Source organism: Topomyia yanbarensis, chromosome 2 (genome assembly GCF_030247195.1).
Source record: "Topomyia yanbarensis strain Yona2022 chromosome 2, ASM3024719v1, whole genome shotgun sequence".
In the NCBI taxonomy this organism is placed as follows: Eukaryota; Metazoa; Arthropoda; class Insecta; order Diptera; family Culicidae; genus Topomyia; species Topomyia yanbarensis.
In genome coordinates this window covers 381759409-381787056 of record NC_080671.1, presented here as the reverse complement: position 1 = coordinate 381787056, position 27648 = coordinate 381759409, and the positions used below count along the sequence as shown (strand labels likewise).

At 33.4% G+C, this 27648-nt stretch overlaps 1 protein-coding gene across 1 annotated transcript in view; it reads right to left on the bottom strand.

Annotated features, from left to right (window-relative positions):
- Window positions 1–16501: 16501 nt before the first annotated feature.
- The window catches only part of LOC131684674 (Kv channel-interacting protein 1), a 93168-nt gene continuing 82021 nt past the window's right edge, over window positions 16502–27648 (bottom strand). Inside the window, exon 6 of the mRNA XM_058967750.1 lies at window positions 16502–27250. Within this exon, the coding sequence (XP_058823733.1) occupies window positions 27122–27250 (129 nt within the window). The 3' untranslated portion in view covers window positions 16502–27121. The remainder of the gene's footprint in view (window positions 27251–27648) is intronic.

Below are 27648 nucleotides of genomic sequence, written 5' to 3'. Positions count from 1 at the left end.
TATTGTGCTAAAATTGAATTTTGATTCATGATTTCAAAGTGTAACATATTACATATCCTTCAAAAATAAAACAATGAGCCCTATTCTCACAGTCACTAAGTGACGTGACTGTGAGAATAGGGCCCAGCAACTAACTGAGTTGCAGCCTTTCACCAACGCCAGGGTCCTAAAATATCGGCCCATCAACGCATGAAACTGGAACCAACTGCTTTACTTCCCTTCCGCAGAAAGATTTGACCACAGATTTTTTTGTCTCAGAACATCTTAACTGTTTTTTTAATTTTGATTATAGAGGTTTTAACCTTAGGGTCATCAAACTCTTTGTCGGGTTTCAGAAATCTCTTTAGAAAAATTTCTAACCCTATGCGCGGGGTTGGGACTTGAACCCAGGTAAGCTGCGTACAAGGCAATCGATTTACCAACCACGCTATCTCCACCCCCAACATTTTAACTACCTTGGTTGGTATTGGATCTACATCGGAATAAACATCGTTCGGACTGCTAAAATCATTACTAGTTACCAAGTCTACAAACAGGATATGCGCTCGCAAGTTGTATTCCAGAGATTCGTCCAGGATTTGTCGCAACGTTCGTCGTTGACCCTTCATCTCGAAATCCGATTTGGTATTTATCAAGATGAATTCAGGTAATGGGTACAGTTATTAAACTCGACTAGGGGTTTTCGATTGATGTGCACCGGTGTAGTGGAGTCCACTGGTTTTTCACTTTCTAGCAGAAGTGTCAATGCAACATACCCAATATTCTGCACATCCGCTAGAAAGTGCAAAAATGGTGCAGTTCCAGTGGACTCCCCTACACCGGTGTTAATCAATCGAAAATATCAGTTATTTATTCAGTTTGTGTATTTGGGAAGGCACGGGGTACCATTACAGCTTGAAGATGCCAAATTTTTGCATTCTACATTTTAATTTTTTTTTATTTTGATTATAGAGGTTTTAACCTTATGGTCATTCGCCTGTTTTCGGGTTAGAAAAATTTCTTTATGTGCGAGGTTGGGAATCGAACCCAGGCGAGCTGCGTACAAGGCAATTTCTTAAAATTAGGGGTATACAATAAGGGATTTTTAAAACTACATTTAAAAACTAAAGAGCAATTTTTAGACTATCCTAAGATGAGTGAGAATTTTAGACTACTTTAAACTAGGAATACAGTTCAACGTACATGGGGGATCAATTTTCAATACATACGGGTATGCAATTGAATAAAAATGCTATATATTGAGACATGCACCGAAACATACACGCCGCACTAACTGCTTACTGAAGGCCGCTTTAAGGTTAGCAAAAAGTTTAAACCAAAATGGTAGGCTTATTACTACCGCAAATAGCAAATACGAGTACTAATTACACCAAAAACTTTCTGGCAACCTTAGAGCGGTATTGTTTAATGACGCCTTGAGAAGAATACAAAAGCTAGGGTTACCAAATGGGCTGAGAGCGAATTAAGGACATCTTGAATCAGCTCCCTATTATTGGCTCGAATCAAAACTCATCCAAATGACAGTAGACAAAATGTTCATCTGGGGTGCTCATGCTTGTTTCCATTTTGCCAACGTTGCCAATTTTATTTTAAATCCATAACCTACTATGGCTTCGCCACATCGCTTTTTGGACGTGGATTACAGATTTGCTTGCAAAATACCACCGCTTCCTAAAGCGGGTCAACGGTCACCTCGGTAGATCCTCATTCGGTTTGAACCGTTTCGTTAAAACATTATCTGGGAAATAATTTTCTGGCAACGCTCCATTTCCCCGTTGAACTCCAACGTTTTCGCCACCTGGGCGCCAGTTGAATACTATAGAATGAACTTTGTATACATTCGACGAGTTTTGATTCGATCAATTCTATAAAAAACTGCATTCAAACCAGTGTTATTCAAATCAATACATACATCATCATACATATATCTTTTTAGTTAAGATTCCGATTAGGGTCGAACTGGTTTCATTTAAAAGGTTATTCGCTGGATACTATACTTGCCATTCGATTTAGTCGATACAAGCCCTTTCTTCTCGCTCAGACATGTAGGACAATAAATCATGCATTAAATTAAAATTTTTATGTTCAAAGTGGCTGTACTTTTTTTGAAACAGTTCGGAAAGATTGCTTGTAGTTAATGACACTTTAAAATTAGTGTACTTTTCTAAAATTAATGTCTTGTTTTGCCCCTTTCTGCCCCGAGGCATGAAAAATGGTGATTTTTCATGATATGTCTGAAGGAGACGCATGGTAATGTTTGATTACCCAGGATTCGTAATAAAATTTATAAATGTCTCTCAGCATTATCAACAATTGAAAAAATGTGTAGTCTGCTAAAAATTTTCTACATCAAATTTTTTTAATTAATTTTTAGATGTAGCGCACTTTATATTCGTAAATGTTGAATTTTCGAACCACCCTAAGTGCCAAAATTTTGAGGTGAACAAAAAATAAAAAAAAAATCAAATATGAATTCGGCGTCACAAAATTAACCCAATGTGAAGTTTTCATCAAATTCGGGCGACTTTTAGGGTTTTGTCTGACTTTTGTATGGAAGGTGATCACGTGATCTCTGCAACGGTCCCAAAGAACTGTGTAAAATATAAAGTTGATTGTTTACAGCGTGGTATCCCGCATTGTACAATAAATTTTATTCATTTTTGACCACCCTACACAAAGCAACACCGACACAAAGCGTCGAATCGCACACCGTACAGGAATAAAAACACACCCGAACTATTTGAGAGTTACATAGGGTATATGAGGCCTCTAACCTGTCTAAGGATATTTCCGGCTTTGCTTTGTGCAGTCGTTCACTTTTTACGTTCAGAAGTTTGGCCAGGATTGCGTCCCTCGTAACGTTTTCCTTACCGTTTTCAGCTGTCGAATAGCTGCGTTCAGCTTGGATGGAGCTTGTCCATAATCTTCAACTCCTTCTCCTCTTTTTGTGCTTTCTCTATTTCTTGTTTTCTAGCTCATGTTGTTTATAAAACTTTCGTGCGTATATATATATATATATATATATATATATATATATATATATATATATATATATATATATATATATATATATATATATATATATATATATATATATATATATATATATATATATACATATATATATATATATATATATATATATATATATATATATATATATATATATATATATATATATATATATATATATATATATATATATATATATATATATATATATATATATATATATATATATATATATATATATATATATATATATATATATATATATATATATATATATATATATATATATATATATATATTAGGGTGGGGCAAAATGATCGTTTTTTCAGCATAGCACTTTTTTGGTTCCATTTGGGGTCCCAAACAACTGTGCGAAATTTGAGGTCGATTGGATTTGACCCGGCGTAGCGCATTGCGTTTGAAATTTGTATGGAAATTAGTATGTGAAAACCTTCTTTTTTGCATTTTCGATTTTACAGACTACAATTCTTCCTGCAGTATACCAATAATTACATAAAAGTGTAGCCCAGGATATGCTGAACAACTTTGCCGAAGGATGCATGGTGCTAGAATGTCTCTACAACTAGTTATAGCCGTTCAAAGTTTGATAGATCGAATTAATTGCCAAAAATCATTTTTTTTGCCAACACTGCGGGTGTACCAATGATATTTCATATAGCATACCAAAATAACATCATATACTTTAGATTTACCACATTGGTATGCTTGGATGAATTATTCAAAAGCCTTAGCTCAATTTCATGAGCATAGGTAGTTTCGCAATAGGGTGTAGTGAGGGGAGAGGGAGGGGGAGACTTTTAAATATGGAAATTTGAACTGAAATAACTGAAATCTTATTGAGTTGGAATGTTCAGATAAATTATTTTACAACATTTACACAATCCTCAAGAGCCCCAGTTCAACAGCAATTTTTACTTCAGGTGATCGAACAACATCGAAAAGAGCATCCAATCAAATCATAGTGCGTATTAAACTAAAATAGAATCAATGCATTCCTCTGACATATCAACTCGACATCAGTTGATTCAGTCTGCAACTTTACTTTCATTGATATGAAGTCAATGCAGAGGGATACAGTATGTTTCGTTTCATCATTACTATTATGCATAGGACATTGTGCAAATGTTTTAAAATAATTCATCTGAATATTTCAACACGACAAGATTTCAGTTATTTCAATAAGAATTTCTATATGTCGACCCCAAATTTTGCACAGTTGTTTGGGACCCCAAATGGAACCAAAAAAGTTCTGTGCCCGGTTGATTAGGTTATGATTACGTTTTACATTTCTTATAAAAGAAATGTATAGAATTCGCTCAAACTTTCAAGATTTTTCCCGAGGCCCGGAGGGCCGAGTCTTATATACCAATCGACTCAGCTCGACGATTTGGGACAATGTCTGTGTGTGTGTGTGTGTGTCTGTGTGTCTCAAATTCTCATTCGTGTTTCTCAGTAATGGCTGAACCGATCTTATCCAAACCTATTTTAAATGAAAGAACTAAAAAACAGTATGAATGCTATTAATTTGTTTTTAATTCTGATGTTTAGTTTTCAAGATATGAATATTTGAATGCGTAAAAATGGCGTTTTTTGCAGTTTTTTTTAAATTATCTGCCGAAATTGACTATACAGATTAACAATTTATATGTTTTTAGACAGCTTTAACGAATACCTTTCGAACAAGCTATAGATTGTTGAAATTGGACTATTATCAAAAGAGATATTTAACATTAAATGCGGACGAAAGATTTTTATCATTTCCCATTGCCAGAAATATGACCAAAAACATGTAATCTATTATTAACGCCAAAACGGCTTATTTTAGGTCAATAGTATCTTCGGAGAATTTACTGGAGGTAATATGCCCTTTCTTTTGGTATTATGCTTTTGCTGATTAATCCCCCTATGAGTGAGATATTTTCACAAATTTTCTTGGAAGTGATTATATCGAAATGATGCCTTCAGCAAATTTGTAGCTCTTACTTTTGCGAATAACTTTACTGAAGATTTCAAATATCTATTTTGAATACTTTAAAAGTTATGGCTTGTTGTTTGTTGATTACTCTTTGTCGCCTATATGTTGTTCAATATAGTAATAATCCATTGAAATAAGCTAAACATTATTTCGATAAAACGAATTTTGTATTTCATTTTACTATCTACAACCGCTAGAAATAATCACCGAACACTTCCAAGTTGTCTGGAAGGAACTTGATAACTTATCAGTACAAAAATGTTCATTTGTGCGAACCTTCTGACTGCAATTTTTCTAACTTATAACCATCGGATCGATCTGAAACATATAGGAAAATGAAAAGCGATATAAATAACTCCAAGCAACGGCGTAGCCAAGAGAAGGTTTTGGGGTTTAACACCATACAACCCCCCCCCCCCCCACCACACAAAAAAAAAATTATTGGATTGAAGTTGAAAATTTATTGATGCAGACTGATTTAATTCAATACTACAATAACAACTATCTGATCCGTAGATTAATAACCTGTTGTTGTAAACGTCATGAGGACTTTTGATAAATTGTCGGAATAGGGTCATGAAATGTAACTGATCTATTGGTCGTGATTTCACAGTTGTCTAATAGCATCAATATCAGATTCCTGCCTGAAAACATTCCAATAGAAAATTCCAGAGTTCTGTAATCAATCATAATCCTCAGATTTATTTTCAAATTGAGCTCGTTTTTGTAGAAATGTACTGTAATAAGGGTCTTTATTTAATAGGAAGCGAAGTTAAAATTGATTTAATGTCTATGAAACATAGAACTGCTCACCAAAAAAATGCATAACTTTCAACATTTGCTAAAAATGTTTTTGCCTTTCTCATCCACTCTAAAATTCGTCAATCTAATCCTGACCCGGAGAGCCGAGTGTCATATGATCGACTGAGTTCGTCGAGATCGGGAAATATCTGTGTGTGTATGTATGTGTGTATGTGGAAAAAAATGTGACCTCTGTTTCTCAGAGATAGCTAGACCGATTTGCACAAAGCTAGTCTCAAATGAAAGGTACAACCTTCCCATCGGCTGCTATTGAATTTTTTATTGATTGGACTTCCGGTTCCGGAGTTACGAGTTGAAGAGTGCAATCACACAGCAAATTCCCATATAAACTGAAATGAAAAATTTTCAAAGTCAAATTTGTATTTTTGATGCCAAATGACTTTAAAATGCATGAAACATTAAGATGTTTGACAAAAATTGACTTCTTTGGACTTTGGTACATTTCTGCCTTTCTCATATAGAAAGGTTATGCAATCACTCCAAAAATCGTCAATCATACCGGCCCGGAGGGAGTATGCAGTGAGGGGTTGCTACTTTAAAATTAAAACTAGTTTAAAATTTCTTAACAAGTTCAAAATTTTCAGCAGGACCTGGACCTCCCGGATCTTTTTCCATGATCCGCCGCTGGTTTCAAGTGATGTTTCAGTATCACATAGTATTTCAAGATCGTGGCTGTCGATCCATTGTATGTATGTGCAAATCGTACTGAACATGTAATATTCATTTCCACCATTGTATTGAACATTGCACGCATCGTTTGATAAAATAATTTTGACGGTATATCGTCCAAGAAGTATTTATGGTGAATTTTCTCAGGTTAATATTCATGACTACAATAAAGTCTCAACAAATTCGCTAAAGACACGAAATCTGTTACTATTTTCTGAAAAAATAATTCTGCATAATTTTAAAACTTCAAAAATTACGATTTCGGAATTATGCCGTTTGGACAGTAAGATCGATTTTCACCAAACCCCCACCAAACCGAATTTCTGGCTACGCCGCTGATTTCAAGTAAGTAGAAACAAAGTCGTTCTACACTCGTTCACAAGAAACTTTTTCCAATGCTGAATATCTATTATAATACATTGAAACCCCGATTTTATCAGCCAAATATGAACATATGTTTGATGGGCAGACAAACAAGACTGAATTCGAGTAAATCCTTTCTTGTTTTCCTTATCATGAAGATGGAAATATGCAAAAATAAAAAGTTCATCATAATCAGAAATAGTTATCAGACTACATCAAGGGACAGGAAGAATATTTTAACAGCTTCAGTTTATTAAAAAGAAAAAAAAATTGCCCGATTTAGTCAATGTCCCCATTTTGTCAGCCTAAAATCCGCCATGAGACTGATAAAAATGGATCTTTATTGTATGTATAATTCACTGTGTTTCACATTAATAGGTACATTTCATTTTTGGAGATTTTTTTATTGCATCGAACTACAACAATTTTTAGGTAGTTTTCAAGGGGTTATTTTTTAAACTTCTTCCAAAATTTGGCGAACCTATTCCAATTCGTATACAAATTAATTGGTATACTTAAGGGTTTATATGTTGCAGATAGAGAAAATACTGAAATTTTCAGCTTTTTCCTACACAATATTACGAAAGCTTATTAAACAATTTTTCCTAATAAGTTTGTGAAAATTATAAACTATTTGAATTTTTTTTAATAGTTTAATTTTTTATTTAACCGTGATTTTTTTAATAAATAGTGACCATCGCTTCACAACGTAGTCTATTTTTCATGGCTTGCGGTGAGCACGATCTCTCAAATTGCTGAACTGAAAATTATGGAATAGAAATTAATTTTTAGTATTCTTTACAGATTTAACTCGCCGCGCAGATAGCTTTGAATTAGACCCGCTGGTGCCCTAAGACGATTTCGCTAGATTTTCAGAGCACTGTGCACCCAGTGCATTAACGCAAGTGACGAAAGGTTATCGAAAAGATTCGTGAAAATGAAAAATTCAGTAATGATTTTCCCAAACAATTCGTTTTCGAGAGGTTTTCATTTGTTCTTTGGCATTAGGATTAGTGATAATAATTCAAATCAAGGATACTACTGGGAAGTCACCTTTAGAAAAAGTCGATGTCGAAGTAAAATTTGGAACTATGCACGCATGCACTTCAGAGTTGGCGTGATATCAGGAGCTGCAATTTCATTTCAACGCTTTTATGTGAAAAGGGCGATACGTACAAATGTAAACATAAGGCTTTTTCATACATGCGAATGAGGGTTTTGAAACGCAACAAATTAACTTAAAAATTTGGATTCTACGATATTGCTTTCTTAAACTACAGCAAAAAATACAACGGGCGAAACTGTATTTTTGTTTGTTTATTTAAAGTTTTACCCTCCACGCTCCATGCAAACAAACAGGACGAAACTGTTTTTTTTTCTTCGTATTGTTTTAAGATTATCAAGCTGATACCAGCTGTAAATAGTAACAATGATCGCTATTGAAAAAACCCGGACGAAATCGGTGGTGTAAGACGGTAGCTATTGTAAAAAACGTAAGGGCGATACTTCAATGTTGATAGGTGGGCCAAAGGGGCGATACTATCATTTTGTCGATTTATATAGCAAAAATAAATTTTAATTTAATAATTTCAAATACTTTATGAAGTTTTGGGTTTCGATCACTGAATCATGCAATCTAGGATGCAAAAAACACAATAGTTCTTAAATAGGAAATAAAACCAAGTCTGGAAATATTCACTGTTGATTTTCTTTGAATGGTATTACTGCTAGTATCGCCCTTTTCAAGAAAAAGCGTTGATTTCTTAGTTCTCAGTCGCGTTGGAAATTTGAGTAAAGTATAAGCTTCAAATCGATTCAAAAAAAATTTCGATTTTTTTGGCTCAGTACAATATATAACCCCTTTAGGAAAATTCAGTTTTCCCACCACAATTTAGATATTTTATTAACAGAGCAGTAACAATAATTCGTTTGTATGTCTATTTTATGGGTCATTTTTTCTCTTTCCCATTGATTTGGTTTGAGATTTCTAGCACTGATGTTGTCCTATGCTGATTTGAGCGATTCTCTGAGTCCTGCCACTATCCCATGTAGTATGTGTATTCAAAAACATCGCAAAGCATCAAGTTCTAAATGTTCTCAAACGATATAATATCCGAAGAGAGTGATGAAAGTTATAAGAAATGTCTCATCACACTGTTAGGTGGATTAAAAGCGTTTTTCCATATAAAAATGCCCCACCCTAATATATATATATATATATATATATATATATATATATATATATATATATATATATATATATATATATATATATATATATATATATATATATATATATATATATATATATATATATATATATATATATATATATATATATATATATATATATATATATATATATATATATATATATATATATATATATATATATATATATATATATATATATATATATATATATATATATATATATATATATATATATATATATATATATATATATATATATATATATATATATATATAGAACAAAGTGGATCAGCGTAGGACGATTGTTAAGTAATCTTTTCTGCGAGGGAGTGCAAAGTTGATGCAAAAATGGAAATTAAATGCATTTTTTCTAAGTTGATGCAAATTTGTTATACATTCCTAGAGTGATCTTCCACTAGGCACAGAGAACAGACGTCCCTCTTCAGCATTCAACTTGTGTAAAATCTCTAACGGTTTCGAAGGTAGTTGGGATATTCAAACCAGGTGCGCTACTGTCGTCATGTTTTTTGTGGCTGAGTTCGACAGAATTGACAGCGGTTATTCCTCTCCCCAGTCAAACTAGTCCGGAGCCGGTTCGGACTTCCAGCATGAATTCTAGCTCAAATGCATGAACCGATAGAGTCGGAATCGGTTGTTTTCTTTGAGCAAGATTCCATACTGAATCCTTTCAGGATTTCGAATCTGTTCCAGAAAGGATTTGACGGATAGCTGGGATAGGTTGGTTTGGCGGCGCTAGTGTTTATCGTATATTAATTCAAATGTTTACAAACGTTTTTTAAATATTTTTATTCGATCATGGATGTATGTTCTCTGTGCCCTAGGTATCATGTCTCTACATTGAAAGTTCACCGAGCAATAAGAAATTAAGAGAAAAACCGTACATTGTGGTAGGAAATTTAAAAAAAAGTGAAATCAATTATTATCTTTCGTTATAGAGTTATGGTGTCTTCGGACGAGTTGTTGAATGGCACTTAGCGTTTTACCAACTTTTTAATAAAGCTAGATAGAAATGATGGTCTTCGAGAAAGTTGTAGGTCCTATAATTTTAAATATATTGCGCACTTCCCACCAACCTGGACTCCGCACTTTCAAAGTGCGAGTGATCTGAAAACTGCGAGCTGTCACAACACATGTATTTCCAGTGATACAGATGGTACTTTCATAGACAGACCAGTCGAACTAACCAGTCTATGAGAAGAATTTAATGAAAGAGTGGTAAGTGCGCAGTGCGGTTAGAATCCAGTTTTTAGTGCCACAAACAATATCTTCTGATGATGCAAACTTTGTATGTAACCTGTATGTTTCGAGATAGAGAAGATGTTAGTTAAAACATTTACTTACAGATTATGTTTTCAAAAATGCGTCATATTTCAAAACCTGAAGGACCTTCAAAGTTGGTATCTTCAGAAGATATATTTAAAATTACCAAATGAAGACATGGCAAGGCACAAACAGGGTTGCCACTATTTTTTAAAGAAAATTTGCAAGATCAACTAAACATTTGACAAAATCTGTCTCCTGACTGCGAACTCAAAGTCACAAATTACACTACAAATCAAAAGTTTAAGCTCACTTTACAATGTTAGGGTAATATTAAAAAAGCTATAGTTTTCTTCATTTATTGTTATTATATATTATTATTTCTAATTATTTTTTGACCCAGTTCTCATTGAGACACATAAAATATGTAGTTCTTTTTCACTTTCAATAATGAGATGATAATCTTCGAATTTGGTGAAGACGCACATGCTTGACAAAGTATATTGAAAAACCCACTCAATTATGAAAAATTCAAAAAAAAAGCAAATGAACTTAACCCTTAAAGGCGCAAAGCAATTTTTTTCAAATTTTCTGAAAATTGTCTCTCAGCATTAATACGTTACTCTGATAATTTTAAGATGGTTTTCGCAATGTTGTTTTAAAACAACATTGCGCATTTAAGGGTTAAACTTTTGACTAGTAGTGTATACTACACTCAAAAAAATGTAAACGTTATGCCCATTGATTTTACACATAGATTTTTGCAATTAGCGTATGCAGATAGACACTATTTGCTAGCACATAAAGCTAATGTGCGTATTTATTAGAAATATTTATCTTAAATTCACATTTCATAACTATAAGGCACATAAATGGCAACCATGTGGAAACACTCTACACAGACTTTAGTAAAGCATTCGACCGTATTGACATACCTTTATTACTCTTCAAACTGCAAAAATGTGGCATGGAAAATAAACTATTGAAATGGTTCGAATCATATTTAACGAAACGTGAACAAACAGTTCGCTTTCAAAATATACTCTCGGAACTAATATCTGTGACCTCTAGCATACCCCAGGGTTCCCACTTAGGCCCTCTTCTTTTTATTTTGTACGTAGATGACATTACCTTTATACTCAAATATCTAAAAGTGCTTATATATGCAGATGACATGAAACTTTTCATGGAAATAAGAAATGTCAAAGGCACTGAAATATTCCAAAGCGAAATCAATCTATTCTACACGTGGTGTAGCAAAAGTCTACTCCAACTTAACGTAAAGAAATGCAACTCAATAGCCTTCAGCAGAAAAAATTCAAATGTGCCCATAGACATACACTTAGGCAACCAACTTGTAGAAAAATGCAAAATTGTACGAGATTTAGGCGTAATCTTAGACTCCAAGCTCACATTTGTGGAATATTATAATACAATAATAAATAAAGAAAATATTATTAAACGTTTTAAACGTTTCACCTACAATTTTGAAGACCCTTACACAATAAAATCATTATACAATACATATGTCAGGCCAATTTTGGAATATTGCAGCATAGTATGGAACCCATACACTGTCCTGTACGAAGAACGCATCGAATCAGTCCAAAAACAATTTATTTTGTACGCACTTCGTAAACTAAACTGGACGTCATTTCCTCTTCCATCGTATAAATCACGTTGCATGCTCATTAATATACAAACACTTAAAGAACGCTGCGAATTTGCCATGCTTTGCTTTATCAACGACATTATTTCTCAACGTGTACAATCCGTATCATTACTTTCGCAAATAAAATTTTATGTACCTAGCCGACAACTAAGAACTCGTAATGTATTCCAAGAACATTTTTTTAGGACAAACTATGCTAAAAATAGCCCATCAATAGAATGATGCGTCATTATAATGAAAACTGTGTAGTAATTGACCTTTCCATGTCTAGAAAACAAATTAAATCTGAACTAAACCGTAGAAATAATGTATAGTATATAAGTAAATATTGTAAAACCGTCCTATGTAGTCTACATATGCTTGACGAAAAATAAAAGATTGTTGAAAATCCCATTCTATAACAATATGCACATATAACTTATGTGTGTGCATACATAGTTTATACAGTTGACACATAGAAAGTATGTGTGCGCGTGATAACACTAGCATTTCTTCTTCATATGGATTTTAAGTGGTTTGAAGCAAATAGAATAAACGTTTGGATTTTTTTCAGTGTAGAGATGGGCGAGTGAATCGCGAATCGATCAAAAGAATCCACTCTTCAAAACAAAAAAAAAATTAATGAACCGCGATTCTTTTTTAAAGAACTGCGATTCACTGAAGGAGTGACAATTTATTATAAACTCAACGAGAACCAAAAAGAACCGATTGAGTTTGCCATGATTATGAATCACTCTAAAATAAACGAACACGATGAACACATGAGCTTTGTTTGTCGTACACGGAATAAAATATAAACTCATAACTAATTTAAATTTAATAATAGTTGTAATTTCAAGGGAGAAACCAACATTTTTTTTCAAATCAGTACAAAACTGTCTAAATTGAAAAATTATCTCAAAAATTCAACGTAGGAATAAGGTATCTTATACAAAGAATGTGTATGCAAAGTTTGAAATAAATCGGTTAAGTACTTTTTGAATGACAGTAATACAGCAAATCGTGTTTTTCCTGAGACATTCTACAAAAAGTTTCGTCGCTGAGCCGCTTGTCGATATTTATGTTATTGAAATGATGTAATATAATGTACCAAAGTTTGGATCCATTCGCTTCACCCAAATTTCTAAAAAAATCGCGAAAAGTGTTTTTTTTCACGCTGAAAAACGCAGCCCCGTACTGATCTCGTCTTAACGCCAAATAAATATATTTTTTCCCTTTTTTTCTCAAAAATTTTTCAAAGTACTGAAATGAATCACTGAATCGATCAAACACACCGAAAAATACTGAAATTTAAACGACATGTAAATCAATAAGAATGTAAACATACAAAGATTGGATCAAAAATTTGATTGAAAATTACGTTAAAATCAATGCACTCAATTGGAGCATCAAAAAGCATACAATTTTACACTTTCATTCGTGTAATATTACATGTCACGCATTTTACAGCAATATACGAGTAAAAATACATTAAAGTGCATTTGTTTTCCGTTTAAAGAAACTGTAATTTTCAACCCACGTGTAAAATTATAACAAAATTCGTTGAAGAAAGCACGACAAGTCGTGTGTATTTGTGATGGAACTTAATTTTACATTTATATTAATGCTCCAAATATGTGCATGAAAATAAACTTAAAATTACTAAATATTTTTTTCTGTGAAAGAGCCGATTCAGTTTAGTGAGTGAATCGGGCACGATTCGCTTTCCAAACTGAATCGGTTTGCCCATGTCTAGTGTATACATAAATTTTAGTCTTCATAGAACGTGCATCAATCGGTGTTTAGTAAATTTGGGAAAATGTATTTTTGTCTGAGTGCTGCAAAAAACTCTGACTATGTCCGAAGACTACATATTAAGAAGACTGATATCTCTTTCCCTCCCCCATACAAACAAGAGGCGACAGAGGTTGCAGCACCTCTATCGCATGAAGGTAGGAAGCTTAATGTAAAAGTGTATATGTGTGTGTGCATCACTAGGGGTAGTACCACCTTTACCCGCAAGTGGCGTTGCTGTTACTGTCTCCAGATTCTGGACAGAGTTGCCAGTCTTCTTGATATGAAGTCTTCGCTATGTCAGATGACCAGAATGGCGTCCCTGCACAAATCCTTCATTAGGGTAAGAGGGTGTAATACGCCCCACCGGGGCAAAATGCCCCACTTCTATTCCCAGGACACCTGAATTATCTGAAAAGTAAAAATGATTGCTAACAGTATCATTTCATGAAGTCAACGTACTAAGTAGGGGAACATGGGGAGACTCGACCAAGCGCCAAATTCTATTTTTGGCTATGGTGTCTTCTATTCGATTCTTAAATTTTTTTCAAAAATATTTTTATACTTGTTTCGATCCCTTAAGGTAATTTTAAAAGTTTGGAATGAAAAATCCTTTCCTTACAGAAAATATTGCCTGATTAATAAATTTGCATTAAATGATGTAATTTTTTATCAAACTTTGTATGGACATATCTACTCGACTACTAATTACTATTAATGTACTAATATACCATCATAATCTTTGTGAAGCAGTGAAATGAATTTACATAAATTGGAACATTGGAATAGTTATTACTAGAATTTGAATGACATTGAACGTAATAACTAATGTTGGGGAGACTTGACCAAAATTCTATGGGGAGACTTGACCAAGTGGCAGTTAGCTGAAGAAAGATACAACATTCCTTATATTTATTATGCTTTGGTATCTACTGTTAATGTTAATCACGCCATAAAAACATCCCACCTCAAACTTAAGTCTTTATATTTTAGTATTAGTAAACAAAGTTAGCTATAGTAGGACTGATTTCGTGATGTGTGAACATGCAATGCAAGCAGTACAGTTAATCCTTAAAAACAAATGCATTAAAAAATCGAAATTTATCGAATGAAACCCTTTTATATTTTTTACTGTTGCCCAAAGATCTTGACAATATGAAAAAAATAATCACAGTATGTTTTATGTCATTATTTTTTGTTATGATTTTTCAAAACTCTCTTGGTCAAGTCTCGCCACGTCTTGGTCAAGTCTCCCCGCAGTGGGGAGACTTGACCAAAAAAAATGATCTCAGAAAAACTTTTGTAACTTTTCGAAAATTAAATTAAAAATTCTGCAAAAAATCATGAAGATGCACAATAACTTTGCACATTATTTCTCAATGACTTTTGAGGGATTGAAGGCCTTTTTAGAGATTTATGCAGTTTTAGCTGAAAACCTGGTCAAGTCTCCCCTTGTTCCCCTAAAGTTTGTTATGTTTAATATGCTGCAAACCAACATTATATACAAAAAAATCAAAAGAGTTGTTTCGATGTTTTTCCCACTATTTTTCTATAAACATTTCATCCAAGAATTTGATAAAACTATTTTGAGTAGCTTATTAGAATATTTTTATTCCTTTCTTATTTTTTAGAAAGGCGTGAAACTATTTGTGCATGTAGAATTATTCATGTCTTCACAACACCCCATTACCGGACAAAACGCTCCACTAAGTTCCGGATGGCATTATTAACACAACAGCAAAGTAACTATTCAGGGAATTTTGTGTTTTAAATAACATTAAAACTGATTTATTTAAAAGTAAATTGTGTTACCTATTTTCAGCATGATACAAATTTCAATAATTCGATTGGGGTATATAACATTTTTGTGGGCCATACTCACTGATTACTGTGAGGCATACCATCCTTATGTTGTGGGGCATATTACACTGTAAACAGGGGCGTTTTGCCTTGGGTGAAAGATGAAACTAGAATTTTAGCATATTTGAAAAAAAAAATGCTATAATACTTGTAGTAAGATGTTTTTAATAAAAAATGAAGCAGGACCAAATTACTAACTAATATAGCAATAAATTAGAATAGTTGGTGCGCAGAACAAAGTGTCCAACGTTGAAATATAGCTATTTTTGCTTATGGGGGGCGTATTAGACCGGTTTACCCTACATACAGGGAACATGCCATTTGAGTTAATATACATAGTCTGATTTCTAATTCCTGATATTCGCTGGAACTGTTACGGTTTCATAACCCATCTTTAGAAAGAAAAATATGCTGTCAATGGCTAAATAAAGTTCTCCGTGCAATGCAGTGAACCAAAAATATGGAGCACTGCATGAAAATGAACAATCTCGCTTTTTAGACAAATCGAGAGCTTATTTACATGGACATCGCGCTTTTTGATTCCCCCACTGTACGTGAAGCTGGGTTCGGTTCGCTTTTAATTTCTAACAGTAAACAAGCTCACTGACAGTTCAGTTTTTGTCTCTAATGTCATCATACAATGTTCCGTGTTTTAGCCCCACAAAGTATGAATTGTTGGTGGAAATAACAGTGCAGGATTAGTATGCTAGAAAATATGTTATTTTCAATATCCACGGCACATATAAACCTCCTAGTTTTGTCCGGGAAGGAAATTTGGTAAATATTTGAAAAAGTAATTTACTGATGTTTTTGAATAAGATTATTGTAGAAAGAAAAAATATTTTTTCATAAACATATATTTTCTGCTTTGCATTTTATTGGAACAATTGCATCTCCTTATCCGCTCTAATATTATCTCTGAATATTAAATAACATTTGTCTGTTTTTTACTTTCTCCATTATCTCGCTTCGTTTTCTAGAACTGAACATTAGACTGAAATCAATTTAGTACTATAATACAATAATAGTAGATATTCCTTCTAAAATCATTTTCCGAAAGAGTCCATTCTTTTTTTCACGCTCAAAATAAATTCTGGAATTCTTCATGTTTTTTTTTTCTTTTTTTGTCTAGCGCTCGGCCAAACATGTTGCTGGTGGATTTATTTTCTGCGATAACTTCGATTTCTAAAACTATGGCATTTTTCTTGTCTGTTCGCTACACTAGAGTCAAACATTGGTGGGAGAGAGTTTTCGGTTCTGTTGCGGTTTCTTGCTTACGACTAAAGTTGGTTTCTTGTTAATTTACAAGCTTTTCATACACAGGTACATTAAAAACAGCTTATTTTGAATCTATTACAATAGTGGTTTTATAATTTGTTTTGCTAAAATGTTTAACTCGTGTTCGTTTTTGTTTGTTTGTTAGATAGTTCTATTTACGGCTAGCTGGCTTTTTCCCTATTTAACGTGCTTTATATATTCATATTCATGCTGTTAGCAATAAGTTTTGATCTTCTCTATGTGGTAGTTTTGGCTAATTCGGTGTGTAATGTATAGTAGTGAAATGAATGAACAAGTATGTACGGACATGTTGAAATCTTTCTTGAACAAATGTCAAGAATTCAATTAATAATAATTGACAGAATGTGATAATTTAATTTGGGAATGAAATAAATTGTGAGTTTTGTTCTGTCCGTATGAAAAATATACTTTAAACAAAAACATACATTGAATGAGCGAGCACGGTACTTTTCAATCCCTTTTTGGGGCTCAAATGACTGTAAATTTTGGAGGCTTTGCGCATCACGTTTGAAGTTTATAGGGGAAAAGACACTATTTCACTCAAATACAAAAAAAGACACCATCCCACCCCAACAAGATAGAAGTGTGATAGTTCAAAATGGTTTACAAATTTTCCGAAAACAGTAACTTACTAGGATTTTTTTGAACATGTTATTACGATTTTGCGATAAAATGATCAAATTGAATGCAATTTTGAATGAAATTTTTTTTCTGCCAACACCGCAAATGTATCACCAATATCAACAATTCGAATCTATATGTTACAGAACATATTCATCGCAGATAATTGATATCCTCGAAAGAATGATTTAAAATGATTCTCTGAAACTCATAAACGTGAAAAGTTACTTAACTCTTTGCGACACGATTTTTTTTTCATAGTTAATATTGTTATTTTTAGCTTTATATAGGTTTTCGGGGACGCTGATTTTGATTCTAATGTCGAAAACTTAAAATTCATAATGGCGGATACAATATTGCGACTGTTTTATGCTCATTGTAACAAAATTCGCAAATTTCATAAAAATGGCTGCCATTGTGTAGCCGACATTTTGAATTTACAAATTCTGTTATCAGACCCGTAATCAGCGACCTCAAAAACTACATATTCTATATTTATGCTAACTGAGAAGTCATCCCTGTCGCTCAGAATTTTTTATAGACCAGACCAACATAATAATAAATTCTTACTTTTATAGACCAACATAATAATAAACTCCATGCATGTTTTGATCATTTTTTTTCGAAAAAACCTATGAAAATTTCTACAAAAAATCTATTATTTAGTTCAATGTTTAAGATACTTGCAAAAATATTTTTAGATCTCTAGGACTTTTAGTTCAGACACAGCCGAAGTTATTGTAAAAGAACGAGATTTTCGAGTTTTAATTGTTTAAGGAATTAACAAATTCACATAATTTTTTGTGCTAGTTGTACTCCTTACATCCTTAAGAGTTGATTAAAAGAAAAAAATCGTATTTATATGTCAACGCTAACTACACTAGTTTACAAGAAAAATGAAGCTTCAAGAAAAAGTATTTTTTAGACTAATTTTGGGTCGCTGAATACGAAATCAATATTCATTTTTTTGTTCAAAGAAGCGATTTTGTGATTTTCTCAACAAACTCGTTTTTGAGCACTTTTTGTAGTTTTTAATCAATATTTCTTGTCAAAATCATTCAATTAATTTAGTCAATATGCAGGTTGAAAGATACCGAGATGCCCTTTCCAAAAACATATAATATGTGTCATCCATATGTAGAATTTTTAGTGCTGCAAGCGACCAAAGTTTAAAAAAGTGCATTTTTGACCGTTTTTAAAAGTAACTAATTTTTAAATGATTTTTTTTACCGAAAAACAATTTTTTTTCGGACCTTTTAGAATCTAAGATGACGAATAATATGTTTACGTTAATTTTAAGCCTAATATCACTAACATCGGATGGAAAATGTTGATGCTATGGCACATTGAGCGAAATGGAAATTTTATGATGTTAGTGGACCCTGCCCTGGTGCGGCGGTTTAGAGGGTGTAGCACTGGTCTCATAAGCCAGTCGTCAAATATTCGAGTCCCTATCGGGAAGGAGTCTCAGTGGGATCGTAGCACTAGCCATGTAATATTCTGTGAACTGAGAATCTGCTGTGAAGCCTGTTGAAGCAGAAGGCTAAAATTCCTTTAATTCGTAAAATATTTACTCACCACAGACAAAACAAAACTTTTCCAACGAAATTTCCACATTTTAAAAAGAGGACTTAGTTGTACAATGAAATATCCAAAACCATTCAAATGCCGCAGGATGGATGGATGCAAGCTCGAGAAGACAGTACCCAACACAAACAATAACTATCAAGTATAGAAGATTATTTAAGCCGAAATTATGATTGCGCGAAAAATAAAAAGTTACAATTTTCACTCAGTGCTTCATACCATCTACATTTTTCATCCGACTTTTGTGACTATTGGATTAAAATTTATGCAAAAAGATTGTTTGTCTCATTAGATTCTAAAAGAATTTTCTTCTGTCCTTGATTTATTATAAAAAAAATTACTAGAAATATGCATTTTTTTTAAAAAAGGCCGAACATTAGAATTATTTTTACTTTGGTCGATTGTAATCATAATAAATGTACATTTCTCGACAAACATACGATTACGGCTTAAAAGCCAACTGTCAAAATTCTCTTTGAAAGGAAATTCCTGAGTTGGCGGGATTACATAAAGATGTTGCTTTTCTTAGAAAGTGTAAAAAATTTCAATTGACCCCAACTTGTCATAAAGTCAAGTTGAAGACATAAAAAAAGAAAACCTTTGAAAAAAGCGGAAGCAAAAGAAAAACGTTTTTTTTAAACTCGCACTTCTTTGAAAGAGAAATAGAGTATTATTTTCGTATTCAGCGACCCGAAATTAACCCATTCAGGCCCATGTTGTTTGTGGACAACAACGTTTTTAAACACCTATAACTTTTGATTGAGGCAAGATTTGCTCACAAAAACAAGTAAGGCTAACAAATGTGACTATTAGCTTTCATTTGAGTATTAACAGTTATAAGGATCAGCTCTAGAACTTAAGTTATTGCAATTAGTCTGATTGAACTCCAATGGAGCAGTGCCGCCAGGGACCGTTTACGTTTACGACGAAAAATGAATTTTTCATATAACTTCGTTATGTTGCAATATTAGTGAAAACTGATAAAACTTATCAATTTAGACTATTTTTGGCTACGTTTTTCACGCAGTTGGACTATTGTAAATACTCTAGGAGAATTGTACTGAGCATTGGAAGGTAAAAATTGAGCAGCTTCTAGCACTGCAAGGAAAGCACCTACCTTTCTGAAAAAAGGTTTTTCGAGTTTCTTGACCCCACCGTTTTCAAGGAAAAATAGTTTTGAAACCCTACATGCACTAGAAAAAAGTTGGGCATGAAAGGGTTAATCTAGAAATCACTTTTTCTCGTAACTTCATTTTTCTTGTAAACTAGTGCAATCGTATTTAAGAGATATGTGAAAAACAGAGCAATTTTCACTCGGTGCCTAATAACATCACCAGTTTTTGTCGGATTTTCGTGGTATTAGGCTTAAAATTCACGTGAGAAGTTTGCCTGTCACATGAAATTTTAAAAGATTTTTTACTGATTTATTTTTTTATGAAAAATCAACCAAAAATTAGTAATTTTATCAAACACTACTTTTTTGACTTTGGTTGCTCATAACCCAAATTGTTGATATTTTATCCAACATGTTATACATTTTTGGAATGAGCACATCAATATCTTTCGAATGGTGAGTCGTTTTTTGTTAATGAGAAGATTTGTTCCCGAGATATTGGTCAAAAACTGCAAAAAGTGCTCAAAAGCACCTTTTTTTTAAAAAATCACAAAAACGGTTCTTTGAAAAAGAAAATGGATATGATTTTCGTGTTCAGCGACCCAAAATTGACTTAGAAAACATATTTTTTCTTAACTTCATGCAATTAACCCAAAATTTGTAAACTAGTGCTAGAAATCCAATAAAAATTTAGGAGAAGTAGGTGGGACGTATACGTACCACTGCGTCGCAAAGGGTTAATGTTTTGAGACAACTTTTGACCAATATCAACCACAACTACGTCTTGCATATCCAAATCTGTCGGTTGAATTTTGGTCATTTTTTCGAGAACGACTGATGAAATTTCACGAGTAACGCATTCGATGCTGACCCCTAGCTCATCAGTTATTTACTGTTTGTCAGTGTAGACAAGAAGCTTGACATAGCACAAAAATTCTATAAACGCCAAACCGCAAGAACGAAGCAGCCAACCGACGTTATCGTTTTTCGTAGGATTTGTCTATCGAAAATCGTATTCAATAAATCGATGACTGTAACACCCGTATAACTTACAACCCACCTTGTTTTAACAGAAGGTCTTCCAAATCTTGTGTAACAATATTTGATAGCAACCAGCGGTTGATCCAGAAAAAAATCGGAAGGGCTCGAAATTTCGATTTTAAAATAAACATTGTACAATATGTTTTGCGTAAAAACCTCACTTAATGATCAGCAGTCGTCCCACGAACATCGACAAGTTTGCACCCGTGTACAAAATTTCGTGCACGCGTTCAACCTCAAACATGCTTTGCCTTTGTGTACTGGTTCGCATCGAACACCGAACCCAAGCGAACGATGTGCAAATTCAAGTTTAAACATCATGTACGTGCGCCGTGTGCGTACATAAGAAAGGCACACCCAAAACAGAATGAGTCAATGCTAGTGATGATGGGTGAGAGAAAGAGAAAGCTAGTATCAAGAATCTGTGTGTACAAACACCGCGTACGTACATGGGGTTCGGTTGTGCAGACGAACATGTGCTTGTGTTTTGGTACGCATTAGCGCGTTCGAGTTTGCACACGAAATGATGGTGTAGGATGAGCACAGGGCTAGAGCGAACATGGTGTTCGATGTTCATTTGGGAAGACTGAAAATCAGTATTGATTAGGTTTGAAAATATTTTAAGTTTGAAACTAATATGAAATTCAGACTACACACAGTTGAAAATTTTGGAAGGGGTCCGGACCCCCAGGACCCTCCACCTGGATCCGTCTCTGATAGCAAACAGCTATTGACGATGTCCAACCATTCCCAAGTAACAATTGAAGTTTTATAGCACGCTACAAGTGCCATCTAAGTTTTATGAGTTTTATAGCTATAAAACTATCATAAAACCACAATTGTTACTAGGGTTGTTCGCAAGTGATGTTGACGTTGGCTCTAGCATAATTTGTGAAGAAAACTGACCACCAGATACCATTACCATTCGAATGGGTAATGGAATATCTAGGATCTGCTCTGGATGCTCGTCACACCGACTAGGCAGTTTTGTTTGTTTATATACCCATTTTATCAAACATGAGTCACGCTTGAAAAGATAATTCTTTCGCAGTAACCGGTGAAAAGTTCACTTGATCGAACGGTTATTTTGATTCAAAATTCCGAAATTATGAAACGTTGTTCATGTTTCGTGATAAAATTTTAAAGAAAACTGAAAAAAATTAAAATAATATCAATCGTCAGAAAATCTCTCTTGAAAAAAAAAACAATTAAAACACCCTTTAAAATAACGCTTCAACGCCAAAATAAGTTTAAGTAAAAATATGGTTTCCGGATTGCGTTACTGTCACGACTGACTGACAAGTTAATATGGTGATTGGCGAAGTCAAATAGGAGACTGAAGAAAACTAATGATCAGGTACTCATTTTAACCTAACAGCATACCCGTTTTTTTGGTGGTTTATTGAATCATTGAACATGGTTTTTCGTTCAATCTACGGTAATTATTTTGAAAGCTTGTGTATATTCCGTTATGGTTCTCGCTGGAAGTCGTTTCAGCATTTTACATGTTTACAATTTGCGCGGAAACGCACAGAAAAAACAAATGATTTCGTGTTAGGATGATGTCTGTAAATAAATGCCGTGAGGCTCAAGTCCGAAGTCATCATAGTTACACTTTGTTTCAACTTATCATTTCGCTTATCTTTACACCTTCGTTTCTGTTGCTCGTCATCAACTCGTTAAAGTGTACATAATTGCACTATAAAAATGATCAAAAGTATCTGCTCATTCTGTTCTTTTAAAATATTTCCTGTATTGCGGTTTCAGCTTTACTTGTTTAACCTTTTTGCAAACTGTTTGTAAAAATATGGCTTTATATGCAAAGCCACTAACTGTACAATGTTCCAAAATCTCGATGACTTCCCCATTGGTAAACTCTGAACTATGTATGGTATAATTGCTTGGCAGACATGCGTGCACAGTTTGCTTCAAATGTTGCTCTAAACATGAAGATCAAAATTGTTTGAATGGTAGTTTTGTGCTAATATTCGTGATTAAACTAGTTTATACACATCGATAACTTTTTGAATTCTTGTAGTGATGAAACGCACAGAGGAGAAAGCACAAACACATATTCCTATTTAATACTGTGTTTTCACATGTGTTCGATAGTAGCTGAACAGTCTTTCAGAGTTAAATTATATAGCTGGATTTGGTTATGTTGCCACTAATACTTACATTATTGGTGTTTTAATGTTTCCGCCTTGAATGCTTAGAAACTATTTTGATATTGTTTACAACCATTTCTGACCATGCAAAATCAAGAATTATTGTAAAAAATTGCGTTACTATGTTACAGATAACGAAAAAAAAAAAACAATTCAAGGTACTTCTTCTAATTATAGTTGTTTATGATTTCTCTTGTGAGGTTTTAGCATTATGTTCCTGCCTAGTTATTTATTTTTCCTCAAGTCATTTGCATGTAATTTAACTTTGTTGATGTTTTTTTTCTAATTTTATCTACACAGCATGAATAATTTTTAGCAGCTCTTTTGAAGCTACTCTTCTGTGTCAAAACGATTGTCTATTGTCAACGAACGCCTGTGTCTTTAAGTTAATCTACCTCTTTGAATCTTTTTTTAGAAATAAATTTTCGCTTTTTGCTAAAGTTTTTGCTTTACTCTTGACTATCACTAAGGTTATGTCGCAATTTAAAATACTGTTCCAGTCGATATCGTTACTTCTAAACTACACGCGTTTTCTCAATTCTGTTGTGGCCTAAACTAGTGTAACTCATATACACTCATCTCAGAGATGATTTCACAGTTTCTAATTTATTCACGGTTTACTATGTTTTTATTATCCCTTTGAACTCTCTATATATGTACTATTATGGCTTCTTGAAAATTGTTCATTTCTAAATGTTAAAATTAATTATCAAAACAAGAATTAAGTATATGATAACATAATTTTATCCTAGTCTGTTACAATATTATATTACTTTATCATAACATAATATTGCTTTAATTTTGTGGACTATGATATGAAATTCTCAAACATATACTTTATGAATTCGTAATTTGACAAGCAGCCATTTCCGAACTATCGATAATTTTAAAAGAATTAGTTTTTTTTCCCGGACAGTAATAAATAAGACTATATATGCAAAGAATTAGCCATCACGTATTCAAGTCCCAACCAGCTGAAAAGTCTGTCGAATTATAATGTCTAATTCTGAAACGGAGTTACTTTTCAACGCTTTTTCAACGTAGTAAACTTTTGTTTCTCAAACTCGTCTTTGTCACATGATGCGATATCCTTTAATTAGCAAAAAAATAGTGACAAGAAAACCAATGTTTTTGTGACGAGACTTTGAATTCGGAAGTATTCGGAAGTCCATTTACATTTTGGCCAAATTTAGCCAGCAGTCATTACAGCAATGGTGTGCTGTAAGCGAATATTGAAGATAGAGAAAGCAGACATCAGAGAAATGGGTCGGATGAAGATTTGGGTGAATCCAGTGGCGTAGCCAGAAATTTGGTTTGGAGGGGGTTTTGATGAAAATCGCAAATTTTTTGAAAAAATCTTAAAATTTAATATGAGTTTGATAAATTATTGAAAACTCAAAAACATAAGTAGTCTAACAGACGTCATTCCAGTCTACAAACAAGAAGGATCAACATGGAACAGTTTTCAAACCTCTATAGATTATTTTCTTGTATAATATGTCAATGAAGTCAAAAATTGCGATCTTTTAAAGTGGGATAATTTTTCAACGTTCAAGATTACCTAATATAATAATCCTAGACTTTGAAGGTTTGGCAACTTCGGGAAGTTATCAACATAAAACAGCGCCTGCTTTGATATAGAAATTTTAGTGATTAATTCTCATAGAGGTAATTATGGTGAATTAATTTTTCAAAAATATTAAGAGAGATGGTGCCTTCAGCAAAGTTTTTGATAATGTCATTTCAAACAATTTTGTTGAAAATATGAAGGCTACATGAATTCAACATATAGGGATTTAAATGGACTGTGCATGCTATATTTCTCCTTAGTGAAGAAAAATTTAGGTGAAAACTTTTTTTTCTGCGCTACGGATAAAATTGTTTGAAACAATCATTGCGAGTTGAGAACACAAAACCTATAACTAAATTATGGATGGATGGAACTGAAACTTGCGTTTCGACTTCATCTCATCAGAATCCGACACTAACTTGGTGGGCGGACTAAGCTAGCGCCGAATTGATGCTAGCTCCTGAAAATGGAATCACTCTTTGTGTTTTTGAGTCCTTTTAATATCTGGGAATTATTTGTTTTAAATCCAGTTCCCTTATTTTTTTTTGTAAGTTCAAAGGCACCTTGAACGCAATGTGAATTTATTATTTAATTACCGCAGAAGAGATTTATCAAATACAGTAATTTCAGAATAGCTTGTTGTAAAGGTTTTCTACTACTATAATTCGATACTCTGAATATGTGGGATATTAATGTCTTTGACAAAGTTGTTTGAAATAGCACTTTCGAAAACTTTGCTGGAGACATTAAGTCTAGACCCAAATTTGCTTGAAGAGTAATTCTTCTCTATAATTACTTCTAGGAGGATTAACCGTCAAAATTATTCTATCAGCAGATGAACAGTTTTACGTTTTGAAATTCTTCAATGTTACTTAACATCGAAATTTGGCAGTTTCGAATGAATGTGATCGTGACCGTTAAAAATTTATAGAGCAATAATTTTACTTTTCTTCATTAGTCAACCTCACAACTTGCAGTACGTAGCACACAAAATTTTAGTACGCCATTCATTGTATCCTGCTAAGAGGCTATTCATATAGTTGATAATACAACAAAAATCCAATGCTCATAAAACCGATCCTGACCTGCTAGAGACAAAATTACATCAGCTTTCAACTAGTTTCTGAAATGTTATTCTTGTTGTTAACCATATTGAATTGTTGTCTAAACTCTACACAATCTAAAAAAAATACATTTTCAGCAAATGTTGAAATGTATGCAAGTTTTCGGTAAATAAGCTTATGTTTTATATGCAATCAACCTATTCAAATTTAGATTCCCATTCGAAAAATTGTCTCTAATCTATATTTTGAAGCATCTTTCCAAAAATGAGCTCATAATAATTCAGACAGTTATTTTATTTTACATTGAAGTAATTTGACAACTATGGGATTTTGGCTAAGAAATAAGTTACAAGATCCGCTTCCCACAATTTTCCAAAAGTTTAAAAGTGACGCTTTAAACACAGTTCTCAATGTAGTGATCAGAGAATATTTTTCCAAAAATATTTTGTGGAATATTAAATTAAATTCGTCAGTATCAATTTTTTTTTCAATCCAATTAATTTTGGTTTGGGGCCCTGGCTACGCCACTGGGTGAATCAGTTAGACCGTGGTTGAAGAAGGTGTGCGCCGGATGACGAGCGGTATCAACAGAAAATAATTTTCGTCGATATATCGATGAACAATTTGTTCCAATTATTTTCAAGAAATAAATTGTCATTCAGCATTATTCCCACAAAACCATACCGTGAGCAACTGGTTGGGACACCGAGTTTACAGACTATTCCTATACTCAGCAGAAAAGAAGTCCCATAGGAGTCTCCAGCCTTCTGGAATGTAAACTAGTACACCAATGCACTATACTGATTTGATACTAGCAAAACAGTTCATTTCAAAGTACAGTAATAATTCTAGCGAAATTTAGCCTAACTAATACCGGTTAAATCATAATAACAGTCCTTCCCGCCACCAGATTTATTCTACAAATGTATCAGCGCAAAACGTTCCAGATCCGCTGTCTTCAATTGACCATCAGCAACACATTCGGACGACGGTCATCAAAGGCAAGTGTCGAACATTTGCAATGACTTGGTAACGACGTCATCCTTGAGACAGGCTTCCAGGAACTCTTCGATCGTGATGATGCCATCCTGATTGAGGTCCAGCTTTCGGAATACTCGATCCACCTGTGGGAATGAAGGAATGTGCTGTCAGTAATACCTGGTTGAAGAGTTCTGTACTGTAACGTTCTCAAATAGGACTACATGAATTAAAACATGTTAATTATCTTTCGAATTCCCATAACATTGACATTTCGAGCTGGGTTTGCATTATCATCTCCTGAGGATGATGCAAATTTTGCATCGAAACCTCAGAGAAATCGGAACAATTCGTTTTAATTTATTTAACTCTACTCAGTTGAAATTAAAACCGGTTTGAGATTATTAATATAGCCAGAAAATGTTCGATTAGATATAAAATCAGTATTCCCCAATCATTCATAGGTTCGTCTAGGCGCATGTTATTCACTATTGTGCCTTGCAGGATAATCGCTCGATATGCGATTATATGAAAGCTCAATTGA